Source organism: Amyelois transitella, chromosome 2 (genome assembly GCF_032362555.1).
Source record: "Amyelois transitella isolate CPQ chromosome 2, ilAmyTran1.1, whole genome shotgun sequence".
In the NCBI taxonomy this organism is placed as follows: Eukaryota; Metazoa; Arthropoda; class Insecta; order Lepidoptera; family Pyralidae; genus Amyelois; species Amyelois transitella.
Window position 1 is genome coordinate 1,046,815 of NC_083505.1, and position 16,663 is coordinate 1,063,477.

The following is a 16,663-nucleotide window of genomic DNA, read 5'->3' on the forward strand; positions in this document are numbered from 1 at the left end:
AAAAACAATTGCTGTTCCACTTTCCATTGTGACGTGGAAACGGGACAGCGATAGTTTTTCGCGCGATAAAAATGCGTTGCGCGTAACATTCTACGTGGGCAGAACAGTGGAAATATTTAAAAATAAATTAAGACTCAAAAACTACTAGACGGATTTTTTGGTTCGAATTAATAGGGAGATTGACAATACAGGTTATTTTGTGGGAATTTCACGTTAATATTGCACTCTTCTATAATGCATACACACATTTATCACGTCATTATCTCTACGGTATAGACAGAGTCAATTGTCACGAGACTAAATTAACGAGAAAAAATAAACCACATGTCTTAAAAATAGGATTTATTTCATATTAATCACTTAACATAGTAATGGAAAATTAAATAAAATTAAGTAAATGGCGTTTAAACATACAATAGAATCTGGATATCGCGATTTAGTTTATTACTTCTTCATCATGGCTATAGTCCCGGTTGCATCCTCACCACTCTGGAGAGGAGTCGGGGGTAAGCCTTTGACCATGGATCCTGGATTGTGTGAGTCAGTTTTTTACACATCAATTTGAACTGTGGTGAAGTCGACATAAGCCACAATGTAGAAAAATGCTAAATTGTGCAATCAGCATAGTTTCTACGAATTGAAGAATATTTAAATCCTCGGAATATCTTCAATATATGGCGGCCGATTCCGAACCATCGCTACATACCTACGATTGATCTGATGGTACATCCAGATTCTACTTAAAATGCATTTAGGTATAATACATTTCACAATAACAAGTCAGGGTCAATACTTAAAATTAAACATGCAAACATAATGTACGACTACCCTATGGGATTATAACATCAAGTTTTATTATAAATGCGGTGAGTGTAATAGATTAATAAAAAAAAAGGTTGCTTTGTTTCACTTTGACGCCATAAAATTGAACGTTTTATGCCAATAAATATTTTTTTTAAAACGGACGCAGATTTTTTTGCAATATTCTAAGTTCACGTAAGTCGCGGTAGCAAACTAAAAACAAAAAAAATATGACAAATATATTTTTTTTTCAATATTTAAAAACATACGCACCAACAATTGACGAAAAATTCCTATGTACATTTTTTAATTCACTATAGTGAATGATAACACTAACATTTAAGTAAATTTTAAATCGTAATGTTTTCATGACCGTTATCTTATCCTAAAGTACTTTAGTACAGTCAACACTGTACCAACCCCTTTACTTTCAATTAGCGCGTCATAATGTTGCACAAACAGGGTAACTTGATATGCGGTTGACTGTACTTAAGTGCCAACATTAAGGAAAAAAATTATACATACATAAGTGGGAATTTTGAAGACTACCTTTTTATAATGATAGATCGTAAGATCATTAATAGATATAAAACCTACCTCAGAAAACCCTCTTTCCAACATCACAAACAGCAACAAAATCCGTCCGCAACTTACCGAGATTAGCACAAACATACAGACAGATAAATTACTATAGACTCTACAATATTAGCGATGATAATTCACACAGTACAATACAGACGTTATTGCTTGAGTGTTATAATCAGAGATCGGAATAGGTAGATTGATTTTATGTACTTGCATCATGAATTACCATAGAAAGCATAACATGGATAAGCCTCTTTTCCGGGATTACATTTCAGTTCTTACACTTACATTGTCCGCGGGTAACATAGGACTACAATTTACGTGAACGAAGTCGGGGGAAAACAGCTACCACTAATATATTCTTCATGCCACTTGTAAAAATTTCGGAAAAAATCTTAATAATTTACAAATCCAGCAATCCCGGACGGAGGCATGTCCATATTAATATATACGTTTCAGTTCATTGATTCCAATTCAATCTACCTATTCCGATCTTTAGTCATAACAACTTAGCTGGAGGCCGCCGGTTGCTCCGGGTTGTCGGGCGGCGCGGACGGCTCGCCCGGCTTCAGCGTCACAGTGGTCGCGGGTTCGACGCCGTCTGTGGTCGTCGTGGTCGCTGACTATAGTGAAACGTATAGGACAAATCTTATATACATACATATAGTCACGTCTATATCCCTTGCGGGGTAGACAGAGCCAACAGTCTTGAAAAGACTGACAGGCCACGTTCAGCTTTTTGGCTTGATGAAAGAATCGATACATACATATAGTCATATGATAGTATGAGTAGAAAGAGAGTGACCAGTGAGATGGCAATTGACAGAGGTAATTGGAAAACACTAACATACTGTGCCGACCCCGCGTAGAAAGTGGGAAAAGGTCGTTTAACTTCAAAGAAAACACAAAGATGAAGATATATACATATATATATATATAAAGTCACGTTTATATACCTTGCGGGGTAGACAGAGCCAACCAGCCTTGAAAAGACTGACAGGCCACGTTCAGCTTTTTGGCTCGATGATAGAATTGAGATTCAAATAGTGACAGGTCGCTAGCCCATCGCCTAAAGAAGAATCCCAAGTTTATAAGCCTATCCCTTAGTCGCCTTTTACGACATCCATGGGAACGAGATGGAGTGGTCAATCTTATATATACTTATATATTTTGACATGCCTCTGCTGAAAAGCAAGAAAACTTGTTTATTACAATAGGACCACTCCATATCCTTCATTTGAATGTCGTAAAAGGCGATTAAGGGAAAGGCTTATATTAACTTGGGATTCTTTTAGGCATCGGGCTAGCAACTTGTCACTAGTTATTTGAATCTAAATTCCATCATTAAGCCATATAGCTGAATGTCGCCTTTCAGTCTTTTTAAGTTGGCTTAGACCCAAAATCGATTTTTTGGAAATATCTTTCAAGTACAGAAATCGGTCAGTTATACTATTTTATGAATTGCCTACCTATAAATCATCGACACAATATACATTGTTTTTGAAATTAAAGAATTATTACATAAATGAACATCATATTTATTTGACATTTGATGAATTTTATTTATTTATTTTTGTCTCAATTTAATTTATTTTTTAATTAATATTTTAATTTGACAAATTTATTTCTTATTTGACATTGAAATATTGACAAAATGATCATAACTAGACAGAGCCTTTATACGCTGCTTATTCAAAATATATATACTTACATAATTCCGACGCCTTAAGAGGTAGAATATGTGTTCACAAAAACTTTAACTAAATAAGTAAGACCTATATTGTAACCATAATTAAGGAATAAATAAATACATACGTACATATAATCACGTCTATATCCCTTGCGGGGTACTTAGACAGAGCCTGCAGTCTTATAAAGACTGATAGGCCATGTTCAGCTATTTGGCTTTAAGATAGGATTGAGATTCAACTAGTGACAGGTTGCCAGCCCATCGCCTAAGAGAAGAATCCCAAGTTTATAAGCCTACCCCTTAGTCGGCTTTTACGACATCCATGGAATAAGGAATAAATGATAATGATTGAGTGCCGTGTGGTTCCCGGCACCAATACAAAAAAGAATAGGACCACTCCATCTCTTTCCCATGGATGTCGTAAAAGGCGACTAAGGGATAGGCTTACAAACTTGGGATTCTTTTCTAGGCGATGGGCTAGCAACCTGTCACTATTTGAATCTCAATTCTATCATTAAGCCAAATAGCTGAACGTGGCCATTCAGTCTTTTCAAGACTGTTGGCTCTGTCTACCCCGCAAGGGATATAGACGTGACCATATGTATGTATGTATGTATGAATGATAATGATTATTATAATTTTCTTACCTGCGCCTGGGCACTGGTGGAGGCCTGCTGATGGTGCTTGTGCCGGCGCCTCTCGACGTGCCCTGAACAATGTTCGCACTCGTCGTCGCTCGTCTCCGAGTCAGACTCGCCGAACCTGCGAGGTTTCTCGTAAATGCAGCAACCTGAAATCGCACATTTTGTTACATTTGGTTCAGTAGTTCAGGGCTCTAAAACTGACCCCTGGTGACGACTGACGGTTGAAGTTTTCCAAGTCATAGGAGTGACAAATCATCACATCACTTCATTACCCAAGCTACTTACCTGTGTAACATTTCAGGTCAGAATTCAACAGGTGAAAAGAAAAATTTTTGTTTGAAGTAGATGTTCCGAATACAAATTTACCTTTGAGAACTGTTGCTAAGGAAGCAGCCATAGGAACAGGCCAGGGATTTATGCGCTGCGTATGCAAGAAAGGATGTATGTCAAAAAGATGTCTCTGCAAGAAACATGGTTACCTTTGTAACTCAAAGTGCCACGATAGTTTGCCTTGTAATAATAAGAAGATCCTCATCCTTTTTATAAATTTAAGATTGTTTAATTATTATTATTAGTATTCGGAACATCTACTTCAAGCAAAAAATTTTCTTTGCACCTGTTGAATTCTGACCTGAAAATCATATTAAAATAGTCATCTTTTACCTATCTATTAAGTAGAGGAAAGTAACCAAATATGGGCTACCATTTTGTTTTTGCCTCAAAAATAAAAAACTATTAAAAAAATAACCATTTATTGTGGTCAAAATAATCACACATACATTTTTAAAGAGCTAAGTAACAATCATATGTTCTTAATATTATTATATATTATTATCTTGAGCATTAAACAAAATATCAAAATAGATTCTAAATATGGAACAGGTACTTAAATATGGGCTACTAATAGAAACTTAATATGTCTTCTACGAAAATAACAATTATAAATATTTACCTTATAAGAGATCAAATTACTTTGGTAGATGGAAGAAATCACATAATTTACTTACAAAAATCACATATCCAAGTGTCGAACTCTGGCCCAGCACAGTCATTATGTGCCCAGAGCTGACACATTAAACATCTTACCCACAGTTCTCCTGCTGCGTTTTCTGAAAAAAATTCCTGACAAAACATACACGCTGCATCGGCAGTATCAGGAGCCTCTCTTCCTATAGGGGCATCTGGTTCACTATCTGAATCAAATTGGAGATATTCTTCACTTACACTTTCTTCCTTGGTCTTGGCTTACTTATTTCCTAAACTTCTTTTGCTTGGGTTACTTATCTTTTGTTTTATTTTCTTTTTCAATTTTCTTCCTACTTGTTGCAATAAGGCCATTTTTATATGGAGACAAAGTTATGACCGAAGCCACAGCAGCCCATATTTAGGACCATAGTAATAGCCCATATTCGAAATTCTTAACTAAAATAAATTTGATCTTGTACTTTACAAATCATATATAGCAAGCAATAAATCGACCGAAAATCATAAAATTAAACTTATATTTTGCAATAAAACACATGGTTAGAGTATTTAGACCTAATTTTCTTTGATTAAACAACACATTGATACGAACCTCAGAAAACTTTTCGACAGCAACAACACAAGAACAGCTGACAATGGCGACAGCTCGCGCGCGATTGACGAGAGCGAGTGAGTGCGATGTCAAAGCGAATGAATGCGATGGACGATCGTCATTTGTTGTGTCATTCGACTGTAGGTTTTCGAGAATTGTTACTAGCCCATATTAAAGCACTAGCCCACATTTAGTTACTTTCCTCTATAACAACCAATATACTAACCACTATACACTATAGGATTCACCCGGTTGTCTAATTATATATAGTACGCGAAATTTCAAGAAGATTGGTTCTGTAGATAACGCGTGAAGAGCTAACAAACAAACAAACTCACTTTCGCATTTATAATATCAGTATCGATAACTATAACGTCGACCGAGACTTACATTTTGACTTTTTCTTGTTCATATTCTCATTGTCAACGGTGTCCTCCGTCCAGACTACCTTCTTCCTCTCCTGCGCACGCGTCGGTCGCAGTGTAATCACTGCGATTGGCTGCACTGGTTCCTGAGAAATGATAAATGAAATTTAACTATTTCTTCGACGTGAACTTAAAACCTTGCAAACACTTTGTATTTTTAACAGTACGTTGAATATCTCAAAAACTACTTAACCGATTGCGATGCCCGACGAACTTAATAATGACAGATCCTACATATATTTTAAATTTCATCAAAATCGGACTAGCGGTACGAAAGTTAACGCGTTATAGACATACATACAAAAATGTATTTTCGCCCCACGTTGGTTAATTTTCCTTTTCATATTCTTTATAAAGATTAAGAGTTGAATCAAATTAATAGTGGCTTGTGTATTTACAACCATATTAATTCCACTTATATTAATAAACTTGCATTGCGCATAGCCATCCTTCGATATAGATATGCCATTGTGGAAATTCCCATAGAAACAAAGTATTAGTTGGAAAGTTTAAAGTCAAATAAATAAGTAATACATATTTGTATACAACTTACCGCCTTTCCATTTTATTGGCATAATAAACATGTCTTATCAATACTGCTGCATATAGATAAAAGTATGATATATGTACCACAATGTAGGTACTCTTAATTTCGATCATACATCTATTGTACTTATTTTATTAAAGTATTTACGTTTGGTGTGAGCTGTGTATAATATTAAATCATTTTAATATGTAATCATTACAAGAGTGGTTCTTCCGTTTCGTCCTAATCGCCATTCCAGGTCAAAAGTCGTTATGAATATTGTAATTAACCGTATTTTTTTTATTGGATAAGGTAGGACGTACTTTTATCTTAAATGTCCATCATATATATCAGGTTTAAACCTCATAACAAAAAAAATTTTAGAACAAAAACATGTATTTTTTTCATTCCTCTCCTTGTTCAAATGGACCCTCAGAACGTTGTGACACACTTTTGTTGACTTTCCTAGGAGAGAAGTACATTTTTTTTTTCTTATATACTAATGTATTCACTGACTATTATAAACCTGCAATACAGTATTTTTTATAAGTGTTTAATATAGAAAGAATTGTCTTCAAAGTTTTGTCAACCCAAAAACTACATTGCCTTCCACAAAAATATAACATTAAAATTTTTATGCACGTACAATACTATCTATTTCTTGCCAAACAAAAGACGCTCCCGCGCACCTCCGTCCGTCGATACAAGTCCTCAGGAGAGGACGGACGCTGCCCAGACAAAATATTTTTACGATTTAATTTCTGAAAACAGCGTTTGTCACGAGTAAGTAAACATTACCTTCCGTAGTTTTTGTATGTGAGTGTAGACGTAAAAAAATAATTTCAACTTTTGGTAATTAGCATACTGTAGGGTCTAGTTATCAATTAATTATGAATATCTAGCCTTTATTAATTCATGAGTAAATTCAGGAAATCTGCTCAAACTTCATTTCTTTCCGTATAATTCCCTTCCGTTCCCTCCAATTTTTTAAAGGAGGGTAATGAATCACTTTGGATTGTAATGATTTTTTTTTAATATAAAATTAATATGTACCTACCTATGTCTCTTTGTTATTTTTTTCCTATTATTTTGATTATATCGAATTATAACTTGTGTAAGTATATGTCAGTATTATTGAACTAACTTAAAATTAAATCTGTACATTTTGTAACCTACCTAAGTACTTAGGTAGGCTTCGAAAGAAGACAGACAGCTGTCTGTTCGCAATAAACTGAAAAACTACTGAATGAACGGAATAGGTAGGTACCTAATTAATAAAGAAGGTTTCGTGAAATATTCGATTATTTTGCTTAGTTTTGTTTTTTAGATACATCTGCAATAATGTCGAAGCCGAAGAAACTGGCAATTAAAGAAAAAAAAATAGGTAAAGACAGATTGCGAAAGAAGGTAAAATACGCAGAAATCAAGGCGGATCCTGAAAAATACAAATTAGAGAAGGAGAAACAAAAGAGGAAATTCCTTGTAAAAAAAGAAAAGAAACAAGTCCTAAGTATAACAGAGATGACGGCACGACAAAAGAGGGAGCGAAGGCGAAGATGGCGAAAAAACTCCAAAAAATATTTAAATAAGGTGAAAGAGCAGAAAATATTGCAAATAATTATAATAGACAACTCTCCGCCCAGTAATAAAACTGAGGAATTTATAAACATCCAGAACCTACAATACACGACCCTCTTATGTTACAAGAAGAATCCACATCAAGCCAAAGTACATCGAAGTCACATTTAGTGCATCAAAAAACTAGTATTTCAAGCGCAATGAGAAAGTTGCGATACATATCTAAAAAAGCAATAACAATCTTACAGAATGAATTTGATAAACTAAAAAAATGAGAAAGCGCTTTTAAGAAGACATTTATTTATGGAGCAGATGTTACAAAAAGATAAGATTCAAGAAAATAAAGTAGATGAAATCATAAAAAACATAAATAATGAGAAGGTACAAGAAGTGATAAAGAAGCTTTTGTTGAATGAAACAGTTTGTCGAGGAGTATCAGAAAAACACAAAAGCCTTCCGAAAAAAGAGGAAAGAGGAGCTTTTGCTGGATATAATTGATAATTCGAAGCTCAAAAAGTATGGGATATTGTCAAATATTACTTTTGCTATGAGAAATTAACTGAAAAAAAAATTCGAGATAATAAAACTGCGAAACTAAAACAAAGTGTTGAAAATTTTCTACAAGAAGATGAAAACAGTCAAATGGCGCCAGGAAAAAACGAATTTATTAAAAAAGGTGCATTAAAAAAACAAAAAAGATATTTAACCGATAATATGAAAAATTTACATGCGAAGTTTTGTAAGAAATGGGGCCATATACATTACTCAGTATTCTGCAAATATAGACCATTCTGGATAATTCAACCTTCATCAAAAAGAGACACGTGCCAATGCAAGCTGCACTCTAACATTGAACTTATTATTAAATTTTTAAAGAAAGCTAATATAATCACAGAAAATTCTTTATCTGAGGTTTTGAACAATTTATGTTGTAGTGTGTACCTACGAAAGAAATTGTTTAGAGAGAAAGTGCAAAATCTGCAAAAATAAAGTCACGACGTACCAGGAATTTGACAATCGGAAAACTATTATTTATCATGAATGGATTTTTGAGAAGCAAGACTACGTAGGAAAAGATGAAAAAAAACAAGAGAGTTACATTAAAAAAGAAAAAGGAAGATTTACCACCTAATGTCATTATGAAGTTCGAAACTCTACTGGCAGTTTTCTTCAAGCGGGTTTTAAATATAACAATGCAATATTCCGCTATTAAGAATCTGCAACGTGATTTATCTCCTAGTGAAGTCATATGCCATATAGACTTCAGCAAAAATTATTTATTAAAATATAAAGAAGAAATACAAAGTTTTCATTTCGGTGGAAGCCGCCAACAAATCTCTTTGCATACAGGAGTATTATATTTTTATGATCAGGAAACCAAAGTAGTAATTCATAAATCTTTTTGTACAATAAGCGAAAATATAATGCACGATGCTTCTGCTATATGGGCACACTTACAACCAGTTTTGAACATGGCCCAAGAGTTAGTCCCAATTATATCGGTAAAATTTTAAATAGAATGCAAAGTTTTCTAGAGTATAAAATATTTTTTTAAGGAGAGATCAGGGCTAGTCTAAGAAATTTGGCTGGCTGCTAATTAGCGATGATGAATCAAACAAAATGATGAATGAATGATGAATTAGCGATGATGAATACCCGCATCACGAATTTTGCAACGTTTGAATGAGCCGGAAGAATTTAGAAGAGGGCAATTTGTGTTTAAAAATTTACTAAATATTAATTTTAAATAAGTAGAAATGACTGATTGTAACTTTGATTAGGCTGATTACTAATTTAATTCTTGAGAGTTCCTACTTATTGTTTATAATGTTAACTAATCCGTTACATTTTATTAACATTTTTAATGTATGGGAATGAAAGTTGGGTATGGCAAAAGTAGCACGAAAGCAGAATAAATGCAGTGGAAATGAGAGCGTTAAGGAGTATGATAGGTGGAAATTGAGTGAACGGAAAAGGAACAGCGTGATAAAGCAATGTTGTGATGTGAAAGAAGATGTAGTTACAGGAATAGAAAAGGGTATGTTAAGATGATTTGGTCATGAGGAGAGAGAGAGATCATTCTGATTATTCATTACTTTCCATACGAAATCATTACACTCCCGTCATATTTAATTTTATTTCATTACCTTCCAAATTCAAGCATTACCTTCCGTACTTATTTCATTACCTTCCGTGGGTTCATTACATTCCAGCTATTTTCTTGACAATGAAAGCTTTTTCATGAAGGCCTTTACTGATAATCTATACTTGAAAGGTACCCGAATGATTATATGTAACTGTTTTAAAAAATCGATTAAAAAAAAAACTTTCTTCAAAATCGTTGAGATTTGAACGAAACGGAAGAATCACTCACAAGTATAGTCCAGCATATCAACCTACACAAATTAAATAGACTTCACGCACGGTAACTTGATATGCGGGGGACTGTACTAATGAATTTTAAGACAAAAAAGTTTGAAATAAAACAAAAATATTGACAGACACTTTATTAACAATCATCTTACAACCTTCTTATTGTACAAATCATTGATCATTTCATCATCATATCCCAAATATTCTGACAATATATCCCTCGTGTGTTGCCCCAGTGTAGGGGGCGGTGTCCTAGCCAAATTTCCACCTTCGCTGTACTCCGTCGGTGGTCTCACCAGCTTAATCTTCCCTGCCTCCGGATGAACCAATTCCTGTACTAAACCTATTGATTGCACATGCTCATCCTCAAAAACATCTTTCATCTTATTAACAGGTCCGTTTGGGAACGATGCATTCTTGAATATTTGTGCCCATTCCTTATTGGTCTTCGTTTTGATAACCTCGCTGACAATTCTCACAATCACCTCCCGATTCTCAACCCGAAGCGAGTTATCTTTAAACCTTTCATCATGTATCAACTCTTCTTTGCCAATTAACGTGCAGAAATCAACAAACTGTGCATTCGAGCCTGTACCAATGACCATGTCTCCGTCTTTCGTTTTGAACGCTTGGTACGGGACGAGGTTAGCATGGGCAGTTCCCCACTTCTGCCCTTCGATGCCACAATTCAGGTAAATGCAAGCAATGTTGATCATGCTTGAGATCTGAGTGGAGAGCAAGTTGCAGTCGACTCTCTGGCCTTTTCCTGTGTTTTTTCTGTAGTACAGAGCGGTCATTATGGCCCCGAAAGCGTGGAGTCCTGTTGTGACGTCCGTTATGGCAACACCAGGCTTCACAGGGTTGCCATTTCTCTCGCCTGTCGTGTTTAATAGTCCGCCCATTGCGGATGCTATTACGTCGTAACTATAAAAAAAATATCATTGCTTTGTAAAGAGATTATAATCTGTAACCTTCAAAATAGAAATTTCAGTTTGTTTATGTATGTATGTTTCGTTTTAAGGCTAAACAGATGAACTTATTGAAATGTATTTTATGGTATAAGTTAATCTTCTTAAATTTAAGAGCTATCTCTTGTCGGTGGAGTTAAGTGGAGTGTTCTCCATTCATGTCTTTTCTCATAGTTAGTGGTTAAAAATAAAATTATAGAAATTTTTTAAAAGTATTATTTACTTGTGTATTACCCAGGCTTATTAGCATATGGTCCTTTTTGTCCAAACCCAGTTATAGAACAATAGATCAACTGTGGATTCATTGTTTTGAGCTTATCGTAGCCCACATCCATTTTGTCCAGCTTTCCCGGCAGGAAATTCTCCACCAAAACATCAGATTTACGAGCTAAGTCGTATATGACATTTTTACCTAAAAAAGTAAACTTAAAAATTATTCATATCTCTTTCTTTTTAAGAAAATTTTCCAACTTTATCTATATTACTTTTTTTAGTGAATAATTGTGTTAATGGCGAGTGTAAAATCAAGATGTACTTTCAAACGCATCAGGTTTTTGCACATTTATTCATATGATCACATCTACATCCTTTGTAGAGTAGAAAGAGCCAGCAGTCTTGAAAGACTGATAGTCCATGTTCAGCTGATAGGCTTCATTGTCAATCAATGAAGCCTATCAGCTGAACATTCTATCTCTCAATGAATCATTGAGAATCAAATAGTGACAGGTAGCTAGCCTTTATCTAAGTCATCTTTTATGACATCCATGGGAAAGAGATGGAATGGCCCTATTCTTTTTTTTATATTTGTGCCAGTTACCACACGGCCCTTCTTTTTTGGCAGAAATTTAAGCTTTTTAAAGGTTTAAAGAGTGTGATGGTAAGATGTTTCAAAATCATTTTATCAAACTGTTAGGCAAAGGTCTTGATTATTTCTCTTAAATATGTATCAACAATGTTATCAGCCTCCTATGATGCACTGATAAGATATGATAAATAAAAATCATATTACAGATAAATTTAAGTAGCGCCATCAAAAATATTTTCCATATCATTTATATATCTACTATATCTTTCATATCATTTACCTGGTTATATATCATCAGCAGTTTACTGAATCATACTAAGACAGCATTTAACTGTTACTTTTTATTTGTGAAATTATTTGGCAAGGTTGATTTGGACAACATTTTATAGGTATCCTATATATACCTAATCAGTAATCAGTACCTAATTCAGGGAAATCAGTAAATTTAAAAAATATACAAAAAAATTCTCAACAATATCTAGTTTTTACCCAAATTTAAGGCCAAGCGTGTAAGTCTCCCCCGCCATTAGATATGATGAACTGGCAGTTCTAGGAGTGGGCATAAAGATATGTTTAAAATTTGGGAAACTTACCTTCCTTGGTCTTGAAATCAATGCAAATACTCTTCTTATTCCTGTTCACTGACAGAAAGTAATACGAATCCTTGTTGCCATTTATAAAGGGAGGCCCCCATTTCCTTGCCTCATCTCCGTCCAGACTCTCCACCTTGATCACATTAGCACCCAGGTCTCCCAGGGTCATAGTACAAACGGGCCCGGCTACGACACGGGTCAAATCCAGAACATTTATATCGCTCAATAAACCCGGCGGTTTCGTAGAATATTCAAATTTCAAAATACATTTTTGCTTTGTTACTACACCAGAAAATAACGCTCTGACGGCAGACATCGCGAACAACAAATGGAATAAACGATTGTTTGTTTAACTTATCAATGCCTTAGCATGTTAAATAAAAGAGATAAGGTGCTTGTAATGGGAATGTATTATTTACCTCTTGCAATTGAGCAGGGACGGTGGAAACCGCCGTGCTGGTTGTAGCCATCTCTTCCGGTCTCCGGATTCTTTGACTATCACCCATGAAACTAGATCGCAATTTTGGAATATCTGCGCATTCTACACTTCGATTAAATGTGAAAAGACACTTTTTGAATTATTCGAGTAAATCGAACAACACCGACCGACTGACTGTGATCATCCGTGAATTGACTTTGACATTTATTTAGAATATTTTAGAATGAACAAAGAAATTATGTAATGAACAAATATTTCGTAATTTTACTGTATAGATTTTTCTAGTAATAAAAATTCCATACATTAAAATGAATCATAATTGTTTACACTGAAAAACGATGGAAATGCGAAACATGGAACAAAGTTTTTGTCATGTTCAATCGTTTGTGACATTGACACTAGTGGAAGATGTTTTTTTTTCAGCGACCACTTATAGGTAAATCAGCTATAAGTTTACATGTTTTGTTTGTACTTATTTCTTTTTTCCTATTGTATTTTTATGTTAATTTGATATTCTTGTATTTTCGTGCAAAATTTTAGACAGGATATAGGAAGGTACCTACAATCAGAAAACAAAATACAGAAGGCAATACAAAGTATATTGCGAAAAACGAAACCACGCGGTTGAAGTTGCGGGAAAAGCTTTAGACTCTAAACTAAATGTTAAGTAAAAGTAAAAAGGGCAAGTTAGGAACCTTGCACGAGGCACCTCTGATGATGTAAGAAGAAGGGTTTATAAAAAGTACTAGCTTATACACGCAGCTACAACAGCGTAACATACAGAGTTAGGGACATTTAGTACGGAATAATATCATAGATATTTCTATTAATAAAAGCTTTTTTTTTGGTTTGACACGCCCTCTGCACCACGAGGCCATAGGCGGTGGCCCACATCGCCCACACCTTACGCCGCCACAGCCTACAATACATATCTAGGTATTCTAATATAATTTATTGCATACCGACCATCTAGAAATGAATAAGAAATGCCAAAGGTTAATTTTGTTTTAACTCTTAACCGCTGTTCGCTGGCTTCGAACCCCGCTGCGGAACCAATGACTAAGTATAAACTTTACGGGGTAGACAGAGTCAACTATTATATGTTCTATAGTGACCACTAACGTCACACACCATCTGTCAATCATAGCGAAGAATATGTTACGCTCGGCATAAAGCAGCGAAAATTCTAAATCGCGTAAGCAAAGATTTAACGGATTGGAGCATAAATACCTACAACCTACGACTAAGCATCGTCTGTCGCGCGGTTCCCCAGGCATCACACCTAGCCTGGTGGAAGATTGAACCCGAATCATCGCTACCCCTACAGTTTATTATTATAACAAAATACAATATTAAAATCCATAAGAGATTCCTATATTTGTTACCAATGTATTCAAAAACTACTAAAAGGCGACTAAGAGTAGGCTTATAAATATATAGTTGGGATTCTCCTCCTCTTGTAGACGATGGGTTTGCAACCTATCACTATTTGAATCTTAATTCCATCATGAACTTGGCCTTTTTTTCGAGGCTGTTGGCTCTGTCTACCCCGCAACAGAAGACGTGACTATGTATATACTCAGTCTTAGGCTTCATTTAATTGCTTTAAATCAAAGGAAAATACTAAATCATAAAATAGACAAGGTTAACATAAAAAAATCTATTGCTGCCACAAAATATAAATCACTGAATTTCTTGTAAATAAACAATTTATTTTATTGTAGGCCACAACATCCGCAATTTTGATTGGTACTTGAAATAACGCCGCAAATATAATTTTTTCTTAACTGAAATTATTTGGATTATATCCAAAAATCACGCATCACGAAAAACATGTTGGCGACTCGACATTTAAAAATAAAAAATTAAAAAGTTAAGTGTGCAAAGAGCGACGATCCCTTGTTTACGATGGCGAACTATTTTAGATTCTGTTGTTGAGGTAAATGTCCCATCGTATATTTTGATAGTAGATATTTTTAATTTCTTGCCATCTAGTAATAATGACATGGTCGAAATAATAAATGGATGAAGGAAATAAACATTCAATCATTTACGATACATTTTTGTAACATTCTTATCTAACTAAGAACACCGATATCCTTCATTTTTTGAAATCAGTTTATTAAACCTTCTTGTAAGTTTAACAAACAATTTCCTTAAAAACCGCAACAAAATCGGTGTGGTGAAACGCGAGATAATCACGGACACACATACAAACATGCATACATACTAATAGGTCAAATTGGAAACCGCCTTTTTGGTTGAGTGACACAACGCGTGACCCAAACCGCTGGGTCTAGAGCCATACACTCGTTAATTTCTTTTAATTCTATTAGACCATAGGCAAATGCCTAGACATACAGACTTAGTTACTTACGGGGTAGACAAATGTCTACCCAGTAAGATATAACTAAAACACAATGTGTGTTTTTATTGATATAAGTTATCCAAATATCAAAAAGTTTTGTCCAATAAATTCATATTTACACGAAAATTCTTTCGAGAGCGATGTCTCTAGGAATAATTAGTTTAATTTAAAAGTTTCTTCTCAATTTCACGGGAATTAAGGTTAATTATAAGATATGTGTATCCATACATATAAAATAAAATAGTTCCTGACTGATGACTGACTTGAAATATATTGCTAAAAATCGTTAAGTGAATCTACATTCACGTAAAAGACAAAAGTATGCTTTTTAGAATTTCCGTCTGTATGTTTGTACACGGAAAACGCGAAAACTATTGCTCCGATTTAGACGTTGTTTTTTTTCACTTAATTAGGTCCGGTCCTACTTAAAAACTATTATACAAAAATTACTTCATCCGTTAGTTTTATCAGTGAGCTTTTACGGCGAACGAAGTCGCAGGGAATAGCTAGTTTGTATATAAAATAAACGTGGGCAGAAGATGAAGTAAGTCCCGAGGGGCTGTTAAACTACTTTTGATCTCTAGTTTATGAGCGTGGCAGTAAAATAGTTTACATTTCGCGAAATGACTCAGGTTCCCTCGATTTTGCAGTCGCTATGCTGAAATTGTGATGAGTTTAATTTATTCGCCGTTGCAGAACGTGGGTGGTCGATAGTTAAGGTGCCCGGTTAAAAAGCGGGATGCGCAGGTTCGAATCCCATCTCGGCCATGGGCCAATGACTTCTTGTATATATAAGTTTACATACATACATACATATAATCACGTCTATATCCCTTGCGGGGTAGACAGAGCCAACAGTCTTGAAAAGACTGATAGGCCACGTTCAGCTGTTTGGCTTTATGATGGAATTGAGATTCAAATAGTGACAGGTTGCTAGCCCATCGCCTAAAAGAAGAATCCCATGTTTATAAGCCTATCCCTTAGTCGCCTTTTACGACATCCATGGGAACGAGATGGAGTGGTCCTATTCTTTTTTTTTATTGGTGCCGGGAACCACACGGCACGGTATATAAGTTTAAATGAAGAAAATGCTGCTACTTCTGCACTGACGCTTTCGAAGCGGCAGTAAACTTAGTTTTAACTAATTTATTTGCCGTCAACCAATGCTGTGAAATTATACAGCTGATCTTGGCATTTCAGTCTTCGCGAGATATTTTGGCTTTGTTTACCCCGTGACAGATGAAGTCATGCTTATATGTAAGTACCTACATATGATACTATCGGTAAGATTT

General features: G+C 34.9%; 2 protein-coding genes across 2 annotated transcripts; both read right to left on the bottom strand.

Annotated features, from left to right (window-relative positions):
• Positions 1-327: 327 nt before the first annotated feature.
• LOC106136870 (E3 ubiquitin-protein ligase PPP1R11) lies at positions 328-13,318 on the bottom strand. Its single transcript, XM_060946839.1, has 4 exons — positions 12,984-13,318; positions 5,687-5,807; positions 3,724-3,866; positions 328-2,009 (listed from the first exon to the last, which is right to left on the bottom strand). The coding sequence occupies exons 1-4, from the start codon at positions 13,068-13,070 to the stop codon at positions 1,896-1,898; spliced, it is 465 nt and encodes a 154-aa protein (XP_060802822.1). The 5' UTR covers positions 13,071-13,318; the 3' UTR covers positions 328-1,895.
• Positions 10,318-12,934, bottom strand: LOC106136869 (succinate--hydroxymethylglutarate CoA-transferase). Its single transcript, XM_013337532.2, has 3 exons — positions 12,565-12,934; positions 11,401-11,578; positions 10,318-11,122 (listed from the first exon to the last, which is right to left on the bottom strand). Exons 1-3 carry the CDS (start codon positions 12,878-12,880, stop codon positions 10,342-10,344), a joined length of 1,275 nt encoding a protein of 424 aa, XP_013192986.1. The 5' UTR covers positions 12,881-12,934; the 3' UTR covers positions 10,318-10,341.
• Positions 13,319-16,663: the final 3,345 nt, after the last annotated feature.